Source organism: Bombina bombina, chromosome 7, assembly GCF_027579735.1.
Source record: "Bombina bombina isolate aBomBom1 chromosome 7, aBomBom1.pri, whole genome shotgun sequence".
NCBI classification, from domain to species: domain Eukaryota; kingdom Metazoa; phylum Chordata; class Amphibia; order Anura; family Bombinatoridae; genus Bombina; species Bombina bombina.
The window spans coordinates 45,852,245-45,879,264 of NC_069505.1; the positions used below are offsets into that span (position 1 = coordinate 45,852,245).

The 27,020-nt window shown below is 40.4% G+C and overlaps 1 protein-coding gene across 1 annotated transcript in view; it reads right to left on the bottom strand.

Annotated features, from left to right (window-relative positions):
- The window catches only part of KCNK4 (potassium two pore domain channel subfamily K member 4), a 62,500-nt gene that overhangs the window by 12,829 nt on the left and 22,651 nt on the right, over positions 1-27,020 (bottom strand). The window contains exons 4-5 of the mRNA XM_053720069.1: positions 11,747-11,933; positions 3,547-3,686 (exon numbers count right to left, since the gene is read on the bottom strand). Coding sequence (XP_053576044.1) covers positions 3,547-3,686; positions 11,747-11,933 — 327 coding nt within the window. The remainder of the gene's footprint in view (positions 1-3,546; positions 3,687-11,746; positions 11,934-27,020) is intronic.

The following is a 27,020-nucleotide window of genomic DNA, read 5'->3' on the forward strand; positions in this document are numbered from 1 at the left end:
GTATATTGGTTTTTTAGTTTCTGTTTATCCTAGATTCTAATTATATTTATAGGTGGAAAAAGCAGTGAATTGGATTTGGTAATGGCCTAGACATGTTTGATGCATTTGTAATAATATGGAGTTGAGAATATATTTTTGTCACAAAGTATACTTATGTGTCAAGCAAAATGTTCTTGATGTTTATGTATGTGTGAACAGGTTCAGTCACAGACTCAATAAAAATAATTTCAACTAATTATGTTAAAGAGTAAAGTCATAGATTTGGATTGCAGACGGTGCGGCATTTTGACAATGAGTTCATCCATGAGTGGAAAGAATAGTATGTCCTCTGATTTGCTCTGAGTGGTATGTTACATATAATATAAATACTATGAAACATTCATAATGTGGAAAACAAATTGTACATTTATTATCAAAAGGTGCAGTCCCACTGAGTGGTTAGTGATTGGTAGTGAGAAAATAGCGCAGCAGGTGGCACCCTATGCCTTCACAAAGTGTGCTGAGAACACATCTAGTATATTCAGGATGCACTTCCTGTTATCCTCCAAAATAGGTATAATCAGTAAGAGAAAATGTGTTTAACACCTCTCCTCCACTCTCTGCACTTGCTGCCAATAAAATGGCGCATACTATTTATGATAAGCCTGCTATCCTAAGAATCTCTGCATGATTAAGGGCCAATCTGCATGATTAAAGGGACAGTATACACCAATTTTCATATAACAGCATGTAATAGGCACTACTATAAAGAATAAGATGCACAGATACTGATATAAAAATCCAGTATAAAACTATAAAAACTTACTTAGAAGCTGTCAGTTTAGCTCTGTTGAAAAAGTAGCTGGAAAGCCCACTGCAAGTGGGAAATAAGACACTCCCCCCTCCCCCTTCTTTTGGATATAAAAAGACCCTTTACACAAACAGGAGCAAGCTGGAGTAGGTATCTGACGGTATTTTCCTAAAACTTTGGGGCTTGGTTAGGAGACTGGAAATCAGAGCAATGTTATTTAAAAATAAGCAAAACTATACATTTAAAAAAACCAACTTTATGGGTTATATAAATAGATCATTTACAAAACAATTATTCAAAGAAAAAAATGAGTGTATAACGTCCCTTTAAGGACCAAGATATTTAAAAGAATTACTGGTGCCCTATGTCCCAACTCGCACCCTTCGATCAGCACATGCCCAGAAGCGAAAAGTGCCAAGAATTCACAAAACATGTGGTTGGCAAGCTTTTAGCCATACCGCCCCTTCTCTATAGAACACTCTCCCAAGCACAGTAAAAGAAGCCACAAAGACTCAAGAACGACCTGTTACACAAACCTTTCAGGAATCAATTCTGTAGCTTCTAACCTCCTATGTCAATATCCTGTGTGTAAAGCGATTTGAGACCAACCCGGAGAAAAGAGCGATATACGTTGCTGTTATTGTTATTAGGTGTGGTGAATAATTAGATGAGAGAACGAGAGGTGGTTGCTAAGTTTATAAGGTTGTCTGGTGAAGTAGAAAAAATCACACCCTTCAGAGGCAGCAATGTCCAATAGTGTTACAGTATTTCAGCCAGTTCCTGTTTCCCATGAAAATGATAGCAGAGATAGAGAACCATTCCATTACCCCGAGGGGTTGAGGAGGCTTTCATTGTTTGGGGATTAGCTTCTTGGTACAATTGGTCATATTTTGTAATAGGATTTCTCTTACACAAACAAGGCGTTAGTATTGGTAATATTAAAGGGACAGGTCACTGTAAAATTGTGTTCCCCATGACTGTTATACCAGCTGCAGCGTATAAAATGTATGAGAAACTGCTCATTTATGCTTCTTTTTGTAAAAATATTAGCTGTATTTGCTCTTATCACTCAAATGCTTCATTTTCTTATCTCTGTCTCTGTACAATACTTAGAAAGAACCATTGAAAATTAAAATTTCAGTGCTTTATCTGTTCCACCTCCCACTGTGAGTGTAATTTCTTCTGCTGGCTGTGTTTACATAGTTTTTCTGTAGCCTATACCTAGGTATTGAAACGTTTAGTATAGGTAAGGACGCTACAGGATAAATCAGCTATTTCAAATGCCAACATAAAGGCTAAGGAGCTATTTGTAAACAATTTAATAGATTCCAGCAGGTAAAATGGAGAGAATTTTTGGGGGTAAACTGTCCCTTTAAGGATTTTTTCTAGCCCTAGGTTATATTCATGTAGAAAATGTGATGTGAGATCATCTTGTAATGAGTTTGACAATTGTTTCTATAGTAGACCCTGATAATGAGGCTTTAAATGTAGAGGTTAATATAGATTATCACTTTATCGCCTCTGCTGTGGCCAATTAGTTACCTTAATCATGAAAGTTTAATTTTCACGTTCACGCCCCTATTAAAGGGATATGAAACTTAAATGTATTTATTTCATGATTCAGATAGAGCAGCAAGTTTAAGCAACTTTCTAAATAACTCCTATTATCAATTTGTCTTTGTTCTCTTGGTATCTTTATTTGAAAAAGCAGGAATGTAAGCTTAGGAGCCGGATCATTTTTGGGTCAGTACCCTAGGTAGCAATTGCTGATTGTGGCTAAATGTAGTCCCCAATCAGCAACCGTTATCCAGGGTGCTGAACCAAAAATGGGCCAGCTCCTAAGCTTACATTCCTGATTTTCAAATAAAGATACCAAGAAAACGAAAAAATAATATTGATATTAGGAGTAAATTAGAAAGTTGCTTAAAATTGCTGCTCTGATTCATGAAAGAAAACATTTGGGTTTAATGTCCCTTTAATGTAATCTGCCATAAAATATTAATGTGTTTTTTTTCTTTCTTTTTAAAATTGTAACAGGAAAGGATGGGGCTAAAGAATAAATTTAATTTATTCTCTTGGTATCTTTTGTAAAAAGCATATCTAGGTAGGCTCAGAAGCAGCATTGCACTACTGGGACCTAACTGCTAATTGGTGGCTGCACCTATATGCCTCTTGTCTTTGGCTCACGAGATGTGATCAGCTAGCTCTCAGTAGTGCATTGCTGCTTTGGAGCTTACATTAACTATGTGTTAACCCAAAGCCAGGGGCATTATTATTTACTTGCTAGAGGCCAAAAGGGGCGCGATACGATTGGCTACAGACTGAATAGTCACTGAATTAAGAAACAGGGTATACGTTACGGGCAGAGGAACGGCGTATTGGATGAACACATGAAAATGGAATTATAAAAAAAAAAAAGTAAGCGTTTACTAAGACTTTTATGAATTAAAGTCGCCATCTTTTACTTTAAGATCACTAATATTGTCAATAAAAATGTACAAGTTTACAATCACTTTAATGAGCTTTTGATCTGAACTAACCAATCACTGTGTAGCATGTTGCTCAATTAGAAAGCTTTACCATATTTATAGCAAAACAGACTACATAAATAATGCTCTTATATTGCAATCCCCCCCTTATACATAAACATTTGACAAGGAAATTAAATGATGGGTTAACAGAGATCTTAATAGAAGCCATCATGGTATCATTTAACTCCTTGTCTGCCAGTTCTCTACCATTTTACCTCCGCTCACCTCAGCTCTCGTTTTCCGGGTCAGCACTCTCAGCCAGTTGCCGATCATCGTCAGTATTGAAGCGAAGTAAGCGAGACCCAGTAATATCCAAAACCACACCAGAGGTTTGTACCATGTGTCCTCTCTTCCTGAGCCATCCCCTGCAGTGTAGAGTGGGACTGAGTATCACCTCACACTGATGAAGAACATGCTGCACTGTATAATGATGCAGATTATCTACATAATGAGAATCAACACGGTGTATAATGAGGATGGGTTAGATGTGGCACTGCATAATGATGCTGAGTATCTAGAATGAGGGACATGAAACCCAATTGTTTTCTTTCAGGATTCAGGTAGAGCAGCAATTTTAAAGAACTTTCCAATTTACTTCTATTAAATTTGCTTCATTCTCTTGTTATCCTTTGCTGAAGAAACAGCATTGCACTACTGGCAGCTAACTGACATCTAGTTAGCCAATCACAAGAGACAAATGTGTGCAGGCACCAATCAGCAGCTAGCTCCCACTAGTGTAGGATATGTGCGTATTCTTTTTCAACAAGGGATACCAAGAGAACGAAGCACATTTGAAAATAGAAGTGAATTTAAAAGTGTCTTAAAATGACCGGCTCTATCTGAATCCTGCAAGTTTAATTTTTGACTTTCCTATCTCTTTAATTCTCTTTGTATCCTTTGCTGAAAAGCATACCTAGGTAGGCTCAGAAGCTGCTGATTGGTGGCTGCACATATATGCTTCTTGACATTTGCTTTCAGCTCACTCCTACTTCTTCAACAAAGGATACCAAGAGAATAAAGCAAGTTAGTTAATTGAAGTACATTGGAATGTTCTGTCTGAATCATGAAATAAAAGATGGGTTGCACTACATAATGTATAGGAGTTGTATATAATGCTGGCCTGGATTCACTAAAGCTGGCTGGGTCACTAAGGGATACATTTAAATGGCCACTAAAGTAAAAAATAAACTTTCATGATTTAGATAGAGCAGCAGCTAAGCAAATTTACTTTTATCAAATTGTGCTTTTTATATGCACCAGCTTCTACTGAGCATGTGCAAGAGGTCATGTGTATATGTATGTGAGTCTGTGATTGGCTGAAGGCAGTCACATGGTACAGTTTTATATGTACTTTGTCGGAGGCACCAGCTTCTACTGAGCATGTGCAAGAGTTCATATGTATATGTATGTGAGTCTGTGATTGGCTGAAGGCTGTCACATGGTACAGTTTTTACACGCACTTTGTCTGAGGCACCAGTTACTACTGAACACGTGCAAGAGTTCATGTGTATATGTATGTGAGTCTGTGATTGGCTGAAGGATGTCACATGGTACAGTTTTACATGCACTTTGTCTGAGGCACCAGCTTCTACTGAGCATGTGCAAGAGTTCATGTGTATATGTATGTGAGTCTGTGATTGGCTGATGGCTGTCACATGGTACAGTTTTATATGCACTTTGTCTGAAGCACAAGCTTCTACTGAGCAAGTGCAAGAGTTCATGTGTATATGTATGTGAGTCTGTGATTGGCTGAAGGCTGTCACATGGTACAGTTTTATATGCACTTTTTCTGAGGCACCAGCTTCTACTGAGCATGTGCAAGAGTTCAGTGTATATGTATGTGAGTCTGTGATTGGCTGAAGGCTGTCACATGGTACAGTTATATATGCACTTTGTCTGAGGCACCAGCTTCTACTGAGCATGTGCAAGAGTTCAGTGTATATGTATGTGAGTCTGTGATTAGCTGATGGTTGTCACATGATACAGTTATATATGCACTTTGTCTGAAGCACAAGCTTCTACTGAGCACGTGCAAGAGTTCATGTGTATATGTATGTGAGTCTGTGATTGGCTGAAGGCTGTCACATGGTACAGTTTTATATGCACTTTTTCTGAGGCACCAGCTTCTACTGAGCATGTGCAAGAGTTCAGTGTATATGTATGTGAGTCTGTGATTGGCTGAAGGCTGTCACATGGTACAGTTGGTTCAGTGTATATGTAAGTGAGTCTGTGATTGGCTGAAGGCTGTCACATGGTACAGTTTTATATGCACTATTTCTGAAGCATCAGCTTCTACTGAGCATGTGCAAGAGTTCACAGTGTATATATGTATGTGAGTCTGTGATTGGTTAAAGGCTGTCACATGATACAGGAGGCTGGCAGATTAAAGGAAAATGTGAAATTTGTCAGAAAAACAACTACTGCTCATATAAAATTCAAAGTAATTTATACAGAATTGTATTTTTATTATGCACTTGTTCATTATGCAAATCTACTGTATTTAAAGGAGCACTAAACACAATAGAACTGAATAACTGACAAATACACAATAACAGACCGTACAACAGCACTTAAATGAGCAGTTCAATGTTTTCTGTCAACTTTTCCCTCCACCTGCATCATGTGACAGCCATCAGCCAATCACACAATTTAGATACGTATATACTGTGCACTTTTGCACATGCTCAGTAGGAGCTGGGGCTTCAGAAAGTGTAAATATAAAAAGAATGTGCACATTTTGATAAAAGAAGTACATTGGAAAGTTTTTTAACCCCTTAATGACCACCGACGTACCCTGTATGTCGCTGGTCTTTCTATTGTGTGTCTTTTTCAATAGCGCTCTATTTTAGCAGGCCTGCAGGAGGGAGGGAGGGTCTAATAGCGCAGTCTTGCCGCTCTCTGCAAGACCCATGCTATTAAACACAGACAATCCCTTAATAAGCGATGTACACGGTCGTTAAGGGGTTAAATTGCTGCTTTATCTGAATCATAAAACTTTAATTTCTTTCTAATGACACGGTGAGTCCACGGATCATCTTAATTACTGTTGGAAATATCACTCCTGACCAGCAGGAGGAGGCAAAGAGCACCACAGCAAAAGCTGTTCAATACCACTCCCCCTACCCACAATCCCCAGTCATTCTCTTTGCTTGTATCAGTTGCAAGGAGGGGTAAAGTTAGGTGTCTGATTCTTCAATCAAGAGTTTATTTTTTAAGCACAGCAAGTTTGTTCTGGTTTTCTTTAGGGTTTAGCCGTAGTCCATGTCAGTCTCTTCAGTAGAGCAAGTGGTGGCTTTTAAGCATTTAGGAACTTGTGGGGTATAATCCCCACTGGGCCTCCCAAGTAATTTCATGCTGCCCTTGGTTGAAAGTTTGAGTAAGTTTACTCAGCCTTTTCTTTTTTCCACAGGTCCATGTGAGGTAGGAAGCCCCTCTCATACCAAGTGAGCTGTCCTGCTGCCGGACAGATTTTTGAGGTAAGTGCCTATTTCTTTCCCTGTTTTGATATAGGAGAATTTGGCACTTTGACAGTTAATTCTGTCTAAATATACAATCAGCTTTCTAGGTTAACGGTTTATTGTATAGCAGTTCTGCAGGCACTGGGGATGTTTGGAGGATCAGTTTATTATGTTTTCACTTTGGTGTACATGTTTTTTGTTTGTGTATTAATGGATACCGGAAGGTTTGTTAGGCCACACCCACAATAGGCGGGCTTATCTGAGATAGCAAGGGCGTTTTTGGCGCCCTTTTAGCTGTTTCCTGTTGTTCCTGGATGTTGCAGCTCTGTTGCATAGCTCCTCAGAGGTGGTTCAGCCTTCTCTCCGGTGCGGCTGTATGGGGTCCGGATCATTTTCTGACTTTGTTTCCGGCAGCAAGGAGGTCAGGTAGGCATCTCAGCAGAGCTTGCTGAGGTGTGGAGGTTGCCTGTTGTTTTTCTGTGGAGCTGTTGCTCTGTTTATATTTAAGTTTCTGTCTGAATTTCAGGGACTATAACCTTTGTGTCTCTTTTTGCATTCATTTTGTGAAAAATTGTTGCTGCAAGATTTATTGTGCATTTTTTTAAGGATTTTCTAGTTTGGGAAAAAAAAAAAAAAAAGTCTGTTTAAAATTTAAAGGTACAGTAACGCTTTTTTGTTTCATTAAAATTCTGATTTGAACTTAGAATTTTTTATTGATTAAGTTTTTTTTCCTTTGGAATAAGATGGACCAAGAGGCCCTGCAAGCTGTTGCTTGTTCTCTATGTTTAAATACTAATGTTGAGCATCCTATCCCTTTTTGTTCCTCTTGTATTGAGAGAACATTACATTACAAGGCTATACTTATTGATTCTGAGCCTTCATTGTCTAGGGCGGATGTTGTTCAGGAGTCTCCTGTTCAGGCTAATCTGCAGCTTTCTCCTTGTACGTCCCAATCTTTTGCAGTGCCCTGTGTTTCATCTCAGGTTGGTTTTTCCTTTCAGGATATGGCTACCCATATATCCTTGGCAGTATCTGAGGCTTTGTCTGCTTTTCCTATGTTACAAGGGAAGCGCAAGGGGAAGTATAAGATTTCTGATTCTGTTGCAATTGTGTCTAGTGTTTCTTCTCATAAGTCTGAGGAGGAAGATATTTCAGTAGCATCTGAAGGTGAGATCTCAGATTCTGATAGTGTAAATCCTTCTTCTGAACCTGAGGTTGTTTTCCTTTAGGTTTGTTACTCAAGGAGGTTTTAGCTACCTTGGATGACTCTGAGGCGTCAGTCATGGTTATTCCTAAGAAATCTAGTAAACTTAATACGTTTTTTGATGTCCCTTCCTCGGTGGAAGTTTTTCCTATACCAGATCGTGTTTCAGATATTATTGCACGTGAATGGGAGAAGCCTGGGATTCCTTTTTCCCCTTCTCCAATTTTTAGGAAGATGTTTCCTATTGCTGATTATATTAAGGAATCTTGTCAGATGGCTCCTAAGGTGGAGGGAGCAGTTTCCACTGTGACCAAGAGGACCACTATTCCTATTGAGGACAGCTGTTCCTTTAAAGATCCTATGGATAAGAAGTTGGAAGCTTTGCTTAAAAGGATTTATGTGCACCAGGGGTATCAATGGCAACCGGCTGCATGTATTGCTACGGTTACTAGTGCAGCGGCATATTGGTTTGATGCATTGTCTTATTCTATTCAGCAAGATACTCCTCTTGAAGAAATTCAAGATGGTCTGTGGATGTATCCTCTAAATCTAAACTTTTGTCTATTCCTTACAAGGGTAAGACCTTGTTTGGGCCAGGTTTGGCTGAGATTATTTCTGATATTATGGGAGGGAAGTGGCATTCTCTTCCTCAGGATAAAAGAAATAAACAGAAGGGTCGGCAGAGTAACTTCTCTGGTAAATCTTCCTCTTCTTTCTCCAAGCAGGAACAGTCCAAGCCTTCTTGGAAGTCAAATCAGTCTTGGAATAAGGGGAAGCAGTCCAGGAAGCCTGTTGCTGACTCAAAATCAGCATGAAGGGTCTTTCCCCGATCTGGGAATGAATCTTGTGGGGGGCAGACTCTTTCTTTGCTCAAGCTTGGGTTTGAGATGTTCAGGATCCCTGGGTGGTAGATATCGTGTCCCAGGGTTACAAACTGGAGTTCAAGAATTTTCCTCCCAGAGGCAGGTTTCTTCTCTCCAGGTTATCTGTAAACCAGATCTTACGTTGTGTTCAGAATCTTTCCGTCATGGGAGTGATAGTTCCTGTTCCGGTTCAGGAACAGGGTCTGGGTTTTTATTCCAATCTCTTCATCGTTACCAAAAAGGAGGGAACTTTCAGACCTATTTTAGATCTCAAGAGTGTAAACAAGTTTCTCAGGGTTCCGTCTTTCAAGATGGAAACTATTTGTTCCATTCTTCCTTTGGTTCAGGAAGGTCAGTTCATGACCACAGTGGATCTAAAGGATGCATATCAGAATATTCCCATTCACAAGGATCATCACAGGTTCATAAGATTTGCATTTCTAGACCAACATTTTCATTTTGTAGCTCTTCCTTTTGGTCTGGCAACAGCTACCAGAATTTTTTCAATGGTCATGGGAGTATTGTTGGCGGTGCTTCGATTTAAGGGTGTTGCAGTGGCTCCTTATCTGGTCAACATTTTAGTTCAGGCTCCATCTTTTCAACTAGCAAACTCCCACATGGAGTTGTTGTTGTCTTTTGTGCGCTCCTACGGTTGGAAGGTGAATTTAGGAAAAAGTTCCTTAATTCCGGCTACAAGAGTGTTATTTTTGGGGACCATTATAGATTCTCTAGAGATGAAAATTTTTCTGACAGAAGCAAGAAAGTCAAAGATTTTCAACATGTGTCTTGCTCTTCAGTCCCTTCCTCGGCCATCAGTGGCTCAGTGCATGGAGGTTATTGGTCTGATGGTTTCAGTCAGGGACATCATTCCGTTTGCTCAGTTCCATCTCAGACCTTTGCAGTTATGCTTGCTCAGGCAGTGGAACGGGGATTATGCGGATCTATCTCCAAAGATTGTTCTAGATCAGATGTACAGAGATTCTCTTCCATGGTGGTTGTCTCAGGATCTTCTCTCTCAGGGAACTTGCTTTCACAGACCTGCCTGGGTGATTGTAACCACCACGGATACCTGTTTGCTGGGCTGGGGTGCTGTCTGGGGTTCATTAAGGGCTCAGGGTATATGGACTTGGGAGGAGTCGGTTCTTCCAATAAATGTTTTGGAACTGAGAGCAATTTTCAATGCTCTTCTAGCCTGGCCTCAGCTAGCTTCAAACCAGTTTATCAGGTTTCAGTCGGACAACATAACATCAGTGGCTTACATCAATCATCAGGGAGGAACTCGGAGTTCCTTGGCCATGACAGACGTAGCCAAGATTATTCAGTGGGCGGAGATTCACTACTGTTGTCTATCTGCTATCCATATTCCAGGGGTGGACAATTGGGAAGCGGATTTTCTGAGCAGACAGACTTTTCATCCGGGGGAGTGGGAACTTCATCCAGAGGTATTTTACTGCTTGATTCTCAGTTGGGGGGCAGCCAGAGTTAAATCTCATGGCATCTTGTCAGAATGCCAAGCTCCCGAGGTACGGGTCGACGTCAAAGGATCCTCAGGCTGTTCTGATAGATGCTCTGGCAGTTCCTTGGAATTTCAGTCTGGCATATGTGTTCCCTCCGTTTGCGCTTCTTCCTCGGGTCATTGCTCGGGTCAAACAAGAGAAGGCATCAGTGATTCTCATTGCTCTGGCGTGGCCTTGCAGAATCTGGTTTGCAGATCTGGTGGAGATGTCTACCCTTCCACCTTGGCGTCTTCCATTAAGGAAGGACCTGCTTCTGCAGGGTCCCTTCCTTCATTCAAATCTCGTTTCTCTGAAGCTGACTGCTTGGAGATTGAACGCTTGATTCTTTCTAAGCATGGTTTTTATGAGTCAGTCATTGAGACTATGATTCAGGCTCGTAAGCCTGTGACTAGGAAGATTTTTTTCTATAAACTTCAGGCACCTCTGCACCTTAGATTACTTCCTTTCTCCTTTCCCTTTGGTCGAATGACTGTGGATTGTGGGTAGGGGGAGTGGTATTTAACAGCTTTTGCTGTGGTGCTCTTTGCCTCCTCCTGCTGGTCAGGAGTGATATTCCCAACAGTAATTAAGATGATCCGTGGACTCACCTTGTCAAGAAATAAATAAATTTATCAGGTAAGAAAAAATTATGTTTTTGACTTTAGTGATCCAGTTTAATACGAGTAACTTGTGACACATTTGCATACCTCACAACTGTCCTGCAGGATTGCCAATAGTCTAGCCCACTTCCTGCCCACAGACTCTTGGGGCCACATGTATGGATTAAGGGTGTGTCATGGATGAGTCAGGGCATGCCATTGGAGGAACTGGGATAACAGACCTCACTACTCATGACAGGTAATAAATAAACAAATGGACTATCAAAGATCCCCTCACAGCCAAGATGGCAGTAGTGTCACTGAGGGGCCATGGTGTGGCACTCACATGCACTCCCCCAATGGTGATCATCCTTTGTATTCCCACCACCACTCCTCCCAGTCCTGCCCACTACATTCACCATCTCTTCTCACAACATGAAATGTTCCGCCTTCCTATCATTGCGCCTCTCACAAATAACTCCTCCTAGAAGTGCCCTTCATATTAATATATATTTAACTTCTGGAGACACCTCTGCAAGAAGGAGGATTTCAGGACACATCTTGTCCCTCCGTATGGTTTGGAGGGGATTGTGCAGCAACTAGCACTTATGTATGGGAATGATAACAGTTTGGCAACATCATGAATTTAGGTGAGTGAAATTTCCAGTGCTTTAACCCCCCCCCCCCCAAGTAATGGCAAGGGAGGCCCCATTTCTGATTAGCTCACTTGACCTTGCAGATATAGAGAATCCAGGTCAGTATCTACATTTTGATAATGAATGTGTTGTATATTTATGATGAGTACCCGCTACATAATCCCCGAAGCCGATGGTGGTCAAAGTAATGACTACAAAATATATAGACTCTAGGAGGGTCCATTCCTCGATCCGCTGGAAGATGAACGTGGGGATGAGCACAAAGAGGAGACAGCCAATAAGAATGAAGAGAACAGCAGACAAGACTCTTACAATTGTGGGGGAGACGCGCCACTTCTGCAGAGGAAAGAAGAAAAGTCGGACTTAATACTTAACTTGTCCATTTTGTATTTACAGCTCATTAAAGTAAACATTCTTCCCTCCTGTTATATTCACACAAATACAGCTACTACCCTAGATACACTAAGGTTGGAACATCCTTTACAGATACTATACTATACCATGAAACAGATGCACTAAGAACAGCTGAGGCTGGACAAGTCAATACAGCAAAATGAATCTATGGAAAAACCACTTGATTCTTTACCTTTTACATACAGCCCCAATAGTGTCACTTTTCTCACTTCTTAAGGCCTCTACAACTTTACCAACCTCCCCAGCCACTACAGCTTCACCAACCTCCCCAGCAATTACAATTTCACCAACCTCAAGAGCCTCTACAGCTTCATCAACCTCTCCAGCAATTACAATTTCACCAAACTCACTAGCTTCTACAGCTTCCCCAGGTACTACAGCTTCACCAACCTCACTAGCCTCTACAGCTTCACCAACCTCACTAGCCTCTACAGCTTTACCAACCTCACTAGACTCTACAGCTTCACCAACCTCGCCAGCTTCACCAACCTCACTAGCCTCTACAGCTTCACTAACCTCGCCAGCTTCACCAACCTCGCTAGTCTCTACAGCTTCACCGACTTCGCCAGCCTCTACTGCTTCACCAAGCTCGCCAGCCTCTACAGCTTCACCGACCTCGCCAGCCTCTAAAGCTTCACCAACCTCACCAGCCTCTACAGCTTCACCGGTCTCCCCAGCCTCTACAGCTTCCCCAACCTCGCCAGCGTCACCAACCTTGTCAGTCCCTACAGCTTCACCGACTTCGCCAGCCTCTACTGCTTCACCGACCTTGCCAGCCTCTACAGCTTCACCAACCTCGCCAGCCTCTACAGCTTCACTGACCCCGCCAACCTCTACAGCTTCACGACCTCGCCAGCCTCTACAGCTTCACCGACCTCCCCAGCCTCTACAGCTTCACCGACCTCCCCAGCCTCTACAGCTTCACCGACCTCCCCAGCATCTACAGCTTCACCGACCTCCCCAGCCTCTACAGCTTCACCGACTTCCCCAGCCTCTAAAGCTTCAGCTACCCACAGCCTATAAAGCTTCACTAACCTTCCTGTCATATACACCCCACACCCTGTCACTTAACCTGTCACTTGTCATCTACACCCCACACCCTGTCATTTAACCTGTCACTTGTCATATAAACCCCACACCCTGTCACTTAACCTGTCACTTGTCATATACACCCCACACCCTGTCACTTAACCTGTCTCCTGTTATATACACCCCACACCCTGTCACTTAACCTGTCTCCTTTCATATACACCCCACACCCTGTCACTTAACCTGTCTCTTGTTATATATACATCCCACACCCTATCACTTAACCTGTCTCCTGTTATATACACCGCACACCCTGTTACTTAACCTGTCTCTTGTTATATACACCCCACACCCTGTCACTTAACCTGTCTCCTGTCATATACACCCCACACCCTATCAATTAACCTATGTCTTGTTATATACACCCTACACCCTGTCACTTAACCTGCCTCTTGTCATATACACCCCACACCCTGACATATAACCTGTCTCCTGTCATATACACCCCACACCCTATTACTTAACCTGTCTCCTGTTATATACACCCCACACCATGTCACTTAACCTGTCTCCTGTTATATACATCCACATCCTGTCACTTAACCTGTGTCCTGTTATATACACCCCACACCCTGTCACTTAACCTGTCTCTTGTTATATACACCCCACACCCTGCCGCTTAACCTGTCTCTTGTTATATACACCCCATACCCAGTCACTTAACCTGTCTCCTGTCATATACACCCCACACCCTGTTACTTAACCTGTCTCCTGTTATATACACCCCACACCCTGTTACTTAACCTGTGTCCTGTTATATACACCCCACACCCTGTTACTTAACCTGTGTCCTGTTATATACACCCCACACCCTGCCACTTAACCTGTCTCTTGTTATATATACCCCACATCCTGTCACTTAACCTGTCTCTTGTTATATACACCCCACACCCTGCTACTTAACGTGTCTCTTGTTATATACACCCCACACCCTGTCACCTAACCTGTCTCCTGTCATATACACCCCACACCCTGTCACTTAACCTGTCTCCTGTCATATACACCCCACTTCCTGTCACTTAACCTGTCTCCTGTCATAGACCCCACACCGTATCACTTAACCTGTCTCCTGTCATATACACCCCACACCCTGTCACTTAACCTGTCTCCTGTTATATACACCCCACACCCTGTCACTTAACCTGTCTCTTGTTATATACACCCCACACCCTGTCACTTAACCTGTGTCCTGTTATATACACCCCACATCCTGTAACTTAACCTGTGTCCTGTTATATACACCCCACACCCTGTCACTTAACCTGTGTCCTGTTATATGCACCCCACACCCTGTCACTTAACCTGTCTCCTGTTATATACACCCCACACCCTATCACTTAACCTGTCTCTTGTTATATACACCCCACACCCTGTCATTAACCTGTGTCCTGTTATATACACCCCACACCCTGTCACTTAACCTGTCTCTTGTTATATACACCTCACACCCTGTCACTTAACCTGTCTCCTGTTATATGCACCCTACACCCTGTCACTTAACCTGTCTCCTGTTATAGAAACATAGAAACATAGATATTGACGGCAGATAAGAGCCATAGGCCCAGCAAGTCTGCCCGACCTTACCTAACAGTATAAACTTATCTAGTTCGTAGGATAGCCCTATGCTTGTCCCATGCATTTTTAAAGTCCCCCACAGTGTTTGTTGCTACTACCTCTTGAGGAAGTTTATTCCATAAATCAATCACTCTTTCTGTAAAGAAGTGCTTCCTCAAATTACTTCTGAATCTACTACCCTTTAGCTTGAGCTCATGACCCCTTGTTCTTGAATTTTCCATTTTATGTAAAATACCCACAGCCTCAGTTTTACTAAACCCTTTAATGTACTTGAAAGTTGCTATCATATCACCTCTTTCCCTTCTCTCCTCTAAGCTATACATATTTAGGTCATTGAGCCTATCCTGGTAAGTTTTATTTTTTAGACCATGTACCATTTTGGTAGCCCTCCTTTGCACAGATTCAAGTTTGTTAATATCCTTCTGAAGATATGGTCTCCAGAACTGCACACAATACTCAAGATGAGGCCTAACTAATGATCTATAAAGTGGCATAAGAACCTTACTATTTCTGCTGCAAATACCTCTACCAATACATCCAAGCATTCGGCTAGCTTTACTCGCTGCATTACTACATTGTTTACTAAGTTTTAAATCATCTGAAATAATAATTCCCAAGTCCTGTTCCTCGTCTGTAACAGTCAGTAAAGTGTCATTGAGTCTGTAATTAACATTTGGATTTTTCTTCCCTAAATGCATTATTTTACACTTTGCTGTGTTAAACTTTAGACCCCAGTCATTTGTCCAATCCTCCAATTGTTGTATATCACTTCTCATTTTGTCTACCCCCCCTGGAACATCCACTCTGTTGCAAATTTTTGTATCATCTGCAAAGAGACATACTTTCCCCTGTAGCCCTTTGCTGATATCGCAGATAAATATGTTAAACAAAACAGGCCCCAGAACTGACCCCTGAGGAACACCACTAGTAACAGCCCCCTCTGCTGAATGAACTCCATTTACTAAGACACTTTGTTTTCTGTCCTTAAGCCAGCATTCCACCCAGTTCACAATTTTTGAATCTAGACCAAGGAGATATAGTTTGTGAATAAGTTTATTGTGTGGGACGGTGTCAAATGCTTTGCTGAAATCTAGATATGCTACATCAACTGCTCCTCCCTTGTCTAATACTTTTGTTACATAATCAAAGAAGTCAATTAGATTAGTCTGACATGATCTCCCTGAAGTAAAACCATGCTGATTTTGGTCCTCTAAATTGTTTGTCTTTATGTAAGTCATAATTCTTTCTTTTAAGAGGCTTTCCATTAATTTCCCTACTACTGAAGTTAAACTAACTGGCCTGTAGTTGCCAGATTCTTCTCTACTGCCCTTTTTATGAAGGGGTATTACATTTGCTATTCTCCAATCATCTGGGACAGCTCCTGTTAATAGTGACTGATTAAACAGATCAGTTAATGGGACAGTTAGCACTGATCGAAGTTCTTTTAAAACCCTTGGATGAATATTATCAGGACCCACTGCCTTTGTAACATTTATTTTTGATAATGCTAACAAAACCTCATCCTCTGTAAAAAGATTACTGTTAAGCTTGTTTCTATTTTGCGTTGCATCCCTTAATGTAGACATTGTATCTTCACAATCTTTAGTGAAAACAGAACAGAAGTAATCATTGAGACAGTCTGCAATCTGCTTATCTCCTTCTATTATTCTACCATCAACTGATTTCAATTTTACTATTCCTACCTTATTTTTTCTTCTTTCACTGATATATCTAAAGAATGTTTTGTCCCCATGTTTTACTGACTGTGATATCTTCTCTTCTGCATGAGCTTTAACCTTCCTAATTAACTGCTTAGTCTTTTTTTTGTTGGAGTCTCCATATTTTCATATCATCATCTGCTTGTGTGTGTCTGTAATTTTTATAAGCTATCTTTTTTGTCTTTACAGCATGTGCTACTTCTTTGGAAAACCAAATTGGTTTCCGCTTTCTTTTACTTTTACAGACATGTCTAATACAGTGTGCGGTTGCATCTAAAATGGCACCTTTCACAAATTCCCACTGTTCTTGAACCCCTGTAATAAGAGTTTTCCCCTTTAAATAGTTCTTTAGGTATTCTCCCATTAATGAAAAATCTGCCGTCCTAAAGTCTAAAACTTTTGTTTTAGTCTGGGTGGACAGTTCCTGAACATGAATACTAAACCAAACAGATTGATGATCACTGGATCCTAAGTTCTCACCTACAGACACATCTGAAACTGTATCACTGTTTGTAAGTATTAGATCTAATATAGCTTCCTTACGAGTTGGTTCCTTGACTAATTGTTCAAGTGATTCCCCTAGCAGAGATTCAAGAATATACCTGCTTCTAGCCGATCTGGCAGAAGGAATCTTCCAGTCTATATCTGGCAAATTAAAGTCCCCCAGTACTATAACCTTACCCTTCATGGTCATTTTGGTTATTTCATCTAATAACAGATTGTCCAGTTTTTCATCCTGCAATGGAGGCCTATATACAACCCCTATTCTAAAAACATTTTTATCTCCAATTTCCAAAGTCACCCAAATACTTTCCACCTCATCATTTGTTCCTACAATTTCAGTAACCTTTATATTTTCATTTACATACAAAGCAACTCCTCCACCTTTCTTTCCTACTCTGTTCTTTTTAAATAACCTGTATCCAGGTATGACTATGTCCCAGTCATGCAAATCATTGTACCATGTTTCTGTTATAGCTACTAAATCCAAGTTGTCCCTAGTCATTATTGAAATGAGTTCACCCCACACCCTGTTACTTAACCTGTCTCCTGTTATATACACCCCACACCCTATCACTTAACCTGTCTCTTGTTATATACACCCCACACCCTGTCACTTTACCTGTCTCTTGTTATATACACCCCACACCCTGTCACTTTACCTGTCTCTTGTTATATATACCCCACACCCTGTCACTTAACCTGTGTCGTGTTATATATACACCCCACACCCTGTTACTTAACCTGTGTCCTGTTATATATACACCCCACACTCTGTCACTTAACCTGTCTCTTGTTATATATACCCCACACCCTGTCACTTAACCTGTGTCCTGTTATATACACCCCACACCCTTTCACTTAACCTGTGTCCTGTTATATACACCCCACACCCTGTTACTTAACCTGTGTCCTGTTATATACACCCCACACCCTGCCACTTAACCTGTGTCCTATTATATACACCCCACACCCTGTTACTTAACCTGTCTCCTGTTATATATACCCACACCCTGTCACTTAACCTGTCTCTTGTTATATACACCCCACACCCTGTCACTTAACCTGTCTCTTGTTATATATACCCCACACCCTGTCACTTAACCTGTCTCTTGTTATATACACCCCACACCCTGTCACTTAACCTGTCTCCTGTTATATACAACCCACACCCTGTCACTTTACCTGTCTCTTGTTATATACACCCCACACCCTGTCATTAACCTGTGTCCTGTTATATACACTCCACACCCTGTCACTTAACCTGTCTCTTGTTATATACACCTCACACCCTGTCACTTAACCTGTGTCTTGTTATATACACCCCACACCCTGTCACTTAACCTGTCTCCTGTTATATGCACCCTACACCCTGTCACTTAACCTGTCTCCTGTTATATACACCCCACACCCTGTTACTTAACCTGTCTCCTGTTATATACACCCCACACCCTATCACTTAACCTGTCTCTTGTTATATATACCCCACACCCTGTCACTTTACCTGTCTCTTGTTATATACACCCCACACCCTGTCACTTTACCTGTCTCTTGTTATATATACCCCACACCCTGTCACTTAACCTGTGTCGTGTTATATATACACCCCGCACCCTGTTACTTAACCTGTGTCCTGTTATATACACACCCCACACTCTGTCACTTAACCTGTCTCTTGTTATATATACCCCACACCCTGTCACTTAACCTGTGTCCTGTTATATACACCCCACACCCTGTCACTTAACCTGTGTCCTGTTATATACACAACACACCCTGTTACTTAACCTGTGTCCTGTTATATACACCCACACCCTGCCACTTAACCTGTGTCCTATTATATACACCCCACACCCTGTTACATAACCTGTCTCCTGTTATATATACCCACACCCTGTCACTTAACCTGTCTCTTGTTATATACATTCCACACCCTGTCACTTAACCTGTCTCTTGTTATATATACCCCACACCCTGTCACTTAACCTGTCTCTTGTTATATACATCCCACACCCTGTCACTTAACCTGTCTCCTGTTATATATACCCACACCCTGTCACTTAACCTGTCTCTTGTTATATACACCCCACACCCTGTCACTTTACCTGTCTCTTGTTATATACACCCCACACCCTGTCACTTAACCTGTGTCCTGTTATATACACTCCACACTCTGTCACTTAACCTGTCTCCTGTTATATATACCCACACCCTGTCACTTAACCTGTGTCCTGTTATATACACCCCACACCCTGTCACTTAACCTGTGTCCTGTTATATACACCCCACACCCTGCCACTTAACCTGTGTCCTGTCATATACACCCTGTCACTTAACCTATCTCCTGTTATATACACCCCACACCCTGTCACTTAACCTGTCTCCTGTTATATACACCCCACACCCTGTCACTTAACCTGTCTCCTGTCATATACACCCCACACTCTGTCACTTAACCTGTCTCCTGTTATATACACCCCACACCCTGTCACTTAACATGTCTCCTGTTATATACACCCCACACCCTGTCACTTAACCTGTCTCTTGTTATATACACCCCACATCCTGTTACTTAACCTGTCTCTTGTTATATACACCCCACACCCTGTCACTTAACCTGTGTCCTGTTATATACACCCCACTCACTGTTACTTAACCTGTCTCCTGTTATATACACCCCGCACCCTGTTACTTAACCTGTCTCCTGTTATATACACCCGCACCCTGTTACTTAACCTGTCTCCTGTTATATACACCCCACACCCTGTCACTTAACCTGTTTCCTGTAATATACACCCCACACCCTGTCACTTAACCTGTCTCTTGTTATATACACCCCACACCCTGTCACTTAACCTGTCTCTTATTATATACACCCCACACCCTGTCACTTAACCTGTCTCTTGTTATATATACACCCCACACCCTATAACTTAACCTGTCTCCTGTCATATACACCCCACACCCTGTTACTTAACCTGTCTCTTGTTATATACACCCCACACCCTGTTACTTAACCTGTCTCTTGGTATATACACCCCACACCCTGTCACTTAACCTGTCTCCTGTCATATACACCCCACACTCTGTCACTTAACCTGTCTCTTGGTATATACACCCCACACTGTGTCACTTAACCTGTCTCCTGTTATATACACCCCACACCCTTTCACTTCTGTCCCTACAAGGGTTGGCAGATTATTTCACTGTTTACTGGCTAGTTTTGATAATTGGGGCCTTAGTCTCCAGTTATGAAGACACCACAAACAGTTGTCTAATTTCTCTCCTGTATATACAATCTGCATAGAGTAACTTAATCTCTCCTACTTACATAAGATGAGCAGATCGCAGATTTACAATATTGCCAAGCAATCAGTCCCATGTGACTTCTCGTCTGCACAAGTTCTAGACTGAACTTCAAATTGAATTTTAACCTGACAAATCAATAAGCAAGCTCCTTGGGAGGTTAGAACCAATCTTTCTCATTACAACTCCTAAAGAACAGGAAAGGACTGATGGAAAGTCAATTATAATTACCCTAACACTCAGCACGCAACTCATCCACTATCTTGTGTACCAAGGAAGGGAAAAATAAATTATACAGTGGTGAAAATTCACTAAAATTCTTTACTAGTTACCCCTAGCTTCCCCGGCCTCACCAATTGTTTTTATTATTTTATTTTAAAACATAACATTATCTATTTTGTTAGTGAATTTTTTTTTAACAAATTCCTTTCCTTTACTGTAATCATAGAAACATTGATTGTGATAGTAGATAAGAACCATAGGCCCAACAAGCCTCTTCATAATTCCTATCATGTGTAAGCTTAATTAGTACCTAGGATATACTTATCACAGGCATGAATTAGTATGTAGGATAGCCTTATGCTTATCCCAGGCATTAATTAGTATGTAGGATAGCCTTATGCTTATCCCAGGCATTAATTAGTATGTAGGATAGCCTTATGCTTATCACAGGCATGAATTAGTATGTAGGATAGCCTTATGCTTATCCCAGGCATTAATTAGTATGTAGGATAGCCTTATGCTTATCCCAGGCATTAATTAGTATGTAGGATAGCCTTATGCTTATCCCAGGCATAAATTAGTAAGTAGAATAGCCTTATGCTTATCCCAGGCATTAATTAGTATGTAGGATAGCCTTATGCTTATCCCAGGCATTAATTAGTATGTAGGATAGCCTTATGCTTATCCCAGGCATTAATTAGTATGTAGGATAGCCTTATGCTTATCCCAGGCATTAATTAGTATGTAGGATAGCCTTATGCTTATCCCAGGCATTAATTAGTATGTAGGATAGCCTTATGCTTATCCCAGGCATTAATTAGTATGTAGGATAGCCGTATGCTTATCCCAGGCATAAATTAGTAAGTAGAATAGCCTTATGCTTATCCCAGGCATTAATTAGTATGTAGGATAGCCTTATGCTTATCCCAGGCATTAATTAGTATGTAGGATAGCCTTATGCTTATCCCAGGCATTAATTAGTATGTAGGATAGCCTTATGCTTATCCCAGGCATTAATTAGTATGTATTATAGCCTTATGCTTATCCCAGGCATTAATTAGTATGTAGGATAGCCGTATGTTTATCCCAGGCATTAATTAATATGTAGGATAGCCTTATGCCTATCCCAGGCATTAATTAGTATGTAGGATAGCCCTATGCTTATACCAGGTATTAATTAGTATGTAGGATAGCCTTATGCTTATCCCAGGCATGAATTCGTATGTAGGATAGCCTTATGCTTATCCCAGGCATTAATTAGTATGTAGGATAGCCTTATGCTTATCTCAGGCATTAATGCGTATGTAGGATAGCCTTATGCTTATACCAGGCATTAAGCAGTATGTAGGATAGCCTTAAGCTATGTAGGATAGCCTTAAGCTTATCCCAGGCATTAATTAGTATGTAGGATAGCCTTATGCTTATCCCAGGCATTAATTAGTACGTAGGATAGCCTTATGTTTATCCCAGCCATTAATTAGTATGTAGCATAGCTTTATGCTTATCCCAGGCATTAATTAGTATGTAGGATAGCCTTATGCTTATCCCAGGCACTAATTAGTATGTAGGATAGCCTTATGCTTATCCCAGCCATTAATTAGTATGTAGCATAGCTTTATGCTTATCCCAGGCATTAATTAGTATGTAGGATAGCCTTATGCTTATCCCAGGCACTAATTAGTATGTAGGATAGCCTTATGCTTATCCCAGCCATTAATTAGTATGTAACATAGCTTTATGCTTATCCCAGGCATTAATTAGTGTGTAGAATAGCCTTATGCATATCCCAGGCATTAATTAGTGTGTAGAATAGCCTTATGCATATCCCAGGCATTAAATAGTACGTAGGATAGCCTTGTGCTTATCCCAAGCATTAATTAGTACGTAGGATAGCCTTATGCTTATCACAGGCATTAATTAGTACGTAGGATAGCCTTATGCTTATCCCAGGCACTAATTAGTACGTAGGATAGCCTTATGCTTATCCCAGGCATTAATTAGTACATAGGATAGCCTTATGCTTATCACAGGCATTAATTAGTACATAAGATAGCCTTATGCTTATCGCAGGCATTAATTAGTACATGGGATAGCCTTATGCTTATCCTAGGCATTAATTAGTATGTAGGATAGCTTCATACCTATCCCAGGCATTAATTAGTAAATAGGACAGCCTTATGCTTATCCCAGGCATTAATTAGTACGTAGGATAGCCTTAGGCTTATCCCAGGCATTAATTAGTATGTATGATAGCCTTATGCTTATCCCAGGCATTAATTAGTATGTAGGATAGCCTTATGCTTATCCCAGGCATTAATTAGTACGTAGGATAGCCTTATGTTTATCCCAGCCATTAATTAGTATGTAGCATAGCTTTATGCTTATCCCAGGCATTAATTAGTATGTAGGATAGCCTTATGCTTATCCCAGGCACTAATTAGTATGTAGGATAACCTTATGCTTATCCCAGCCATTAATTAGTATGTAGCATAGCTTTATGCTTATCCCAGGCATTAATTAGTGTGTAGAATAGCCTTATGCATATCCCAGGCATGAATTAGTGTGTAGAATAGCCTTATGCATATCCCAGGCATTAAATAGTACGTAGGATAGCCTTGTGCTTATCCCAAGCATTAATTAGTACGTAGGATAGCCTTATGCTTATCACAGGCATTAATTAGTACGTAGGATAGCCTTATGCTTATCCCAGGCACTAATTAGTACGTAGGATAGCCTTATGCTTATCCCAGGCATTAATTAGTACATAGGATAGCCTTATGCTTATCACAGGCATTAATTAGTACATAAGATAGCCTTATGCTTATCGCAGGCATTAATTAGTACATGGGATAGCCTTATGCTTATCCTAGGCATTAATTAGTATGTAGGATAGCTTCATACCTATCCCAGGCATTAATTAGTAAATAGGACAGCCTTATGCTTAACCCAGGCATTAATTAGTACGTAGGATAGCCTTAGGCTTATCTCAGGCATTAATTAGTATGTATGATAGCCTTATGCTTATCTAAGGCATTAATTAGTATGTATGATAGCCTTATGCTTATCTAAGGCATTAATTAGTATGTAGGATAGTTTTATGCTTATCTAAGGCATTAATTAGTATGTATGATAGCCTTATGCTTATAGGACTAAAAAGAATTAGGCAGCTAAGGGGTTACTATAGCACTCACTCTCACTCATATCGGTCAAAAGAATATAATAAAATACATACTTTATTATTTATGTTTAAAATCTGGGATACAAATCCCTAGGAACCTTTAATTTACCCACAACCATGTATTAAACTAAAATTAAAATATGGCCGCCAAACACTCTTCTGTTTCCTGGCCGAGAACTGGATACATCGGCTTCAGGTGGCTGGAGTGAGTGGTCGACCTATAGTCAAAAGTGCGGAACAAACGCGTTTCGGCTCTAATATCGCCTTTCTCAATGTTACACTTTCTTTAGAAAAATGAGTAAGCAGAGGCTTCGGAGTGCAGGACTTAAATATTCATAGAACAATTGCTCTCTACCAATCCGGTACACTTCCGGGACCTCCGCCTCCGCAACAACCAATCAGCTTGTTTTTCGGCACACGCCTATCGAAAGTAGTGTTGTGATTGGAGGAATATCGAGTGGTATTGAGCTTATCCATGAAATGCCTGCACTTTGAATTGAATAGTATAATGTAAGCTATTAGAAACATAAAGGATTCTACACTGATGTGATAACATATATTTAGGCTCAAATACTGTAAACGTAGTAAGTACAAATATCGTATGGAAAATATTTTTAGAAGACTTACACACGCTATAGTAAATATACAATTAGATTATTATGGAGCGCAAAATAACTATAAGGTGCTTTTTATGGTACTATAAGGTGCTGGTTTAGTGGTATATAGTTATGTCCTCATTATGTTTGTGTACGTAGTAATGATTCCAAATCCAAACTTGTACATATTTTCAATTTACAGAACAGGACTTTCCACCACTTTTTGCCATTAAATACAACATCAGGGAATAATTATCTACCTATCTACCTAAGGCAGTGATCAATCTCCCTGATGTCAAATCACGGGTACACGGTGGGCTATATATGTTAATTCAGTTCATGGATTATGTTTCAATGCTCACAAATTATTTAGATATACACCCAATAATTGTTAAATTCATTCATACCATTGGGTATAACCGAGTTCAGATTGAAAATCCATTTGGTTTCCATTTTTAACAATCTTTGCTCGGTGTCCCCACCTCTTATCCCAGGTTTAAGTTTTTCAAGCCCCCAACATTTCATTGCATTGGTGTTCCCCTTATGAGACATTAGGAAATGTTTGGCTACACTAGTGATTTGTTTCTTCTTTTCTATATCTTTCTGGGCTGTCCTGATATTGCTAAGATGTTCAGTCATACGTGTGCCCAGGCATCGTGTGGTCATGCCAACGTAGAGTAAATCACAGCTGCAGGATATGCAATAAATCACATTAGTGCTTTGACAATTAATATGTTCTTTTATTGCCCATTTTTTACCAAACCTATCCATTGTATATTCTTTTTTAACCATATGTTGGCACACTTTGCAGTGTCCACATGCGACTGAGCCTTTGTGTATAGGATCCCTTTTAGCATTCCTATCGTAATGACTAGTTACTAACTTGTCATTAAGGTTGCTAGCTCTCCTATAAGTCACCAGTGGTCTATCTGTTAACAATGGTTTCAATAATGTATCCTGGGTCAGAACATGCCAGTGTGTTTTCAGAATGTTGGTGATCTTATCACTCTGGGGTGAGTATGTCGTTATGAACCTGATAGGGTTATTACTTTCTCTTGATCTTGGAGTGAGTAACTCCTTTCTATCTTTCAGCAATGCATTATTATATGCCTTAGCTAGTATCTTTCTTGAATAGCCTCGTTCTAGTAATCTTTGTCTCAGATCCCTAGCTGATTCTTTATACTTCTCAATAGTGCTGCAGTTTCGTCTTAGGCGAATATATTCCCCCATTGGTAACCCTTTAATAGTATTGGGGTGGTGGTAGCTGCTTGCATGTAGGATATTGTTGGTAGATGTAGGTTTCCTATATGCATTTGTTGCAATGGAGTTATCGACCTTCTCAATATAGAGGTCTAAAAATTCAACCTTAGACTTTTCTACAGTAGATGTGAGATATAATCCAAAGGGATTATTGTTGAGGCTGCTGATGAATTCAGACAAAAGGTGTTCAGGTCCATCCCATACAAAGAATATATCATCTATATACCTGGACCAGTGGGATACATGTTGGGTAAGATGTTTAAGATCCTCGTGGAAAACCACGGTTTCCTCCCACCAGCCCAGGTATATATTCGCGTATGTAGGGGCACACGACGTGCCCATGGCCGTACCACATACTTGCAAGAAGAACTTGTCGTCAAAAACAAAAAAGTTATGTGTCAAAACAAATTCCAACAAATTGAGCAGAAACTCTTTCACCTCTTGACTTATATTGGTGTTTTTGGATAAGTAATAAGAAATCGCTCTACATCCCCACTGGGTCTTAATGCTTGTGTAGAGCGATTCTACATCACAAGTAACCAATAACGACGAATTCATATCAAGCTTCAGATCATTCACTTTATTTAATAGGTGCATGGTGTCCCTGGTATAAGATGGAAGAGATTCCACAATATATCTCAGCCTTGCATCTATATATTTACTTGCCTTCTCGGTCAAAGATCCAATCCCAGAGACTATAGGTCTCCCGGGTGGTTTTGACATGTTTTTATGGACCTTAGGCAATAAATAAAGTGTGGCTATTTTGGGTGATTTTACTTCAAGAAAGTTATACTCCTTTTGGTCAATTATGCCATTAGTGAAAGCTGATTTAATTAGTTTGTTGTAACTGTTCAAAAACATATCCATAGGGTTACACAATAGTGGTTTGTAATTTGTTGGATTGTTTAATTGGCGAAATGCCTCTTCACGATACATATTGTCAGGCCAGATAACTATGTTCCCACCCTTATCACTACATTTAATCTGAATATTCTTCATTTCAGATAATTGTTTCAACGCTACATTCTCTTCCTTACTCAGATTATAGTTAGATGTTCCAATATGACCTTGGATATCGAGGACATCCTGGCACACTAAGTTTAGGAAAGTTAATGCATTGAATGATGTGTTGTTAGGGGGAACAAATTTCGATTTTACTTTTAAAATCTGGCGCCAACTATTGTTATCTTCAGTTTCAACATTACTAATAGATTCCTCTAGTAGAGAAATTAGATCACTGATGGCCGCCTGATCAGAGGCATTTAGCTGGTCCTGATCAGGATTGCTGAAATATTTTTTCAAAAGGATTTTACGAATGAATAAATGTATATCTTTAATCGCCTCAAACTTATTGAATTGTGGTGTGGGTATGAATGATAGGCCTTTTTTCAGGACAGATATTTGGTCAGGTGTCAGAATTATATTGGAGAGATTAATAATGTTTAACTCAGTGGTGTTTACTTCTTGTGATGTAGGGATTTCTGTGTGAATCTCACTTGTCGCCTGGTTCTGGGTTTTGCTTTTGCGCCCCCTTCTGGTTCTCCGCCTAAAGGGATGTTAGCGT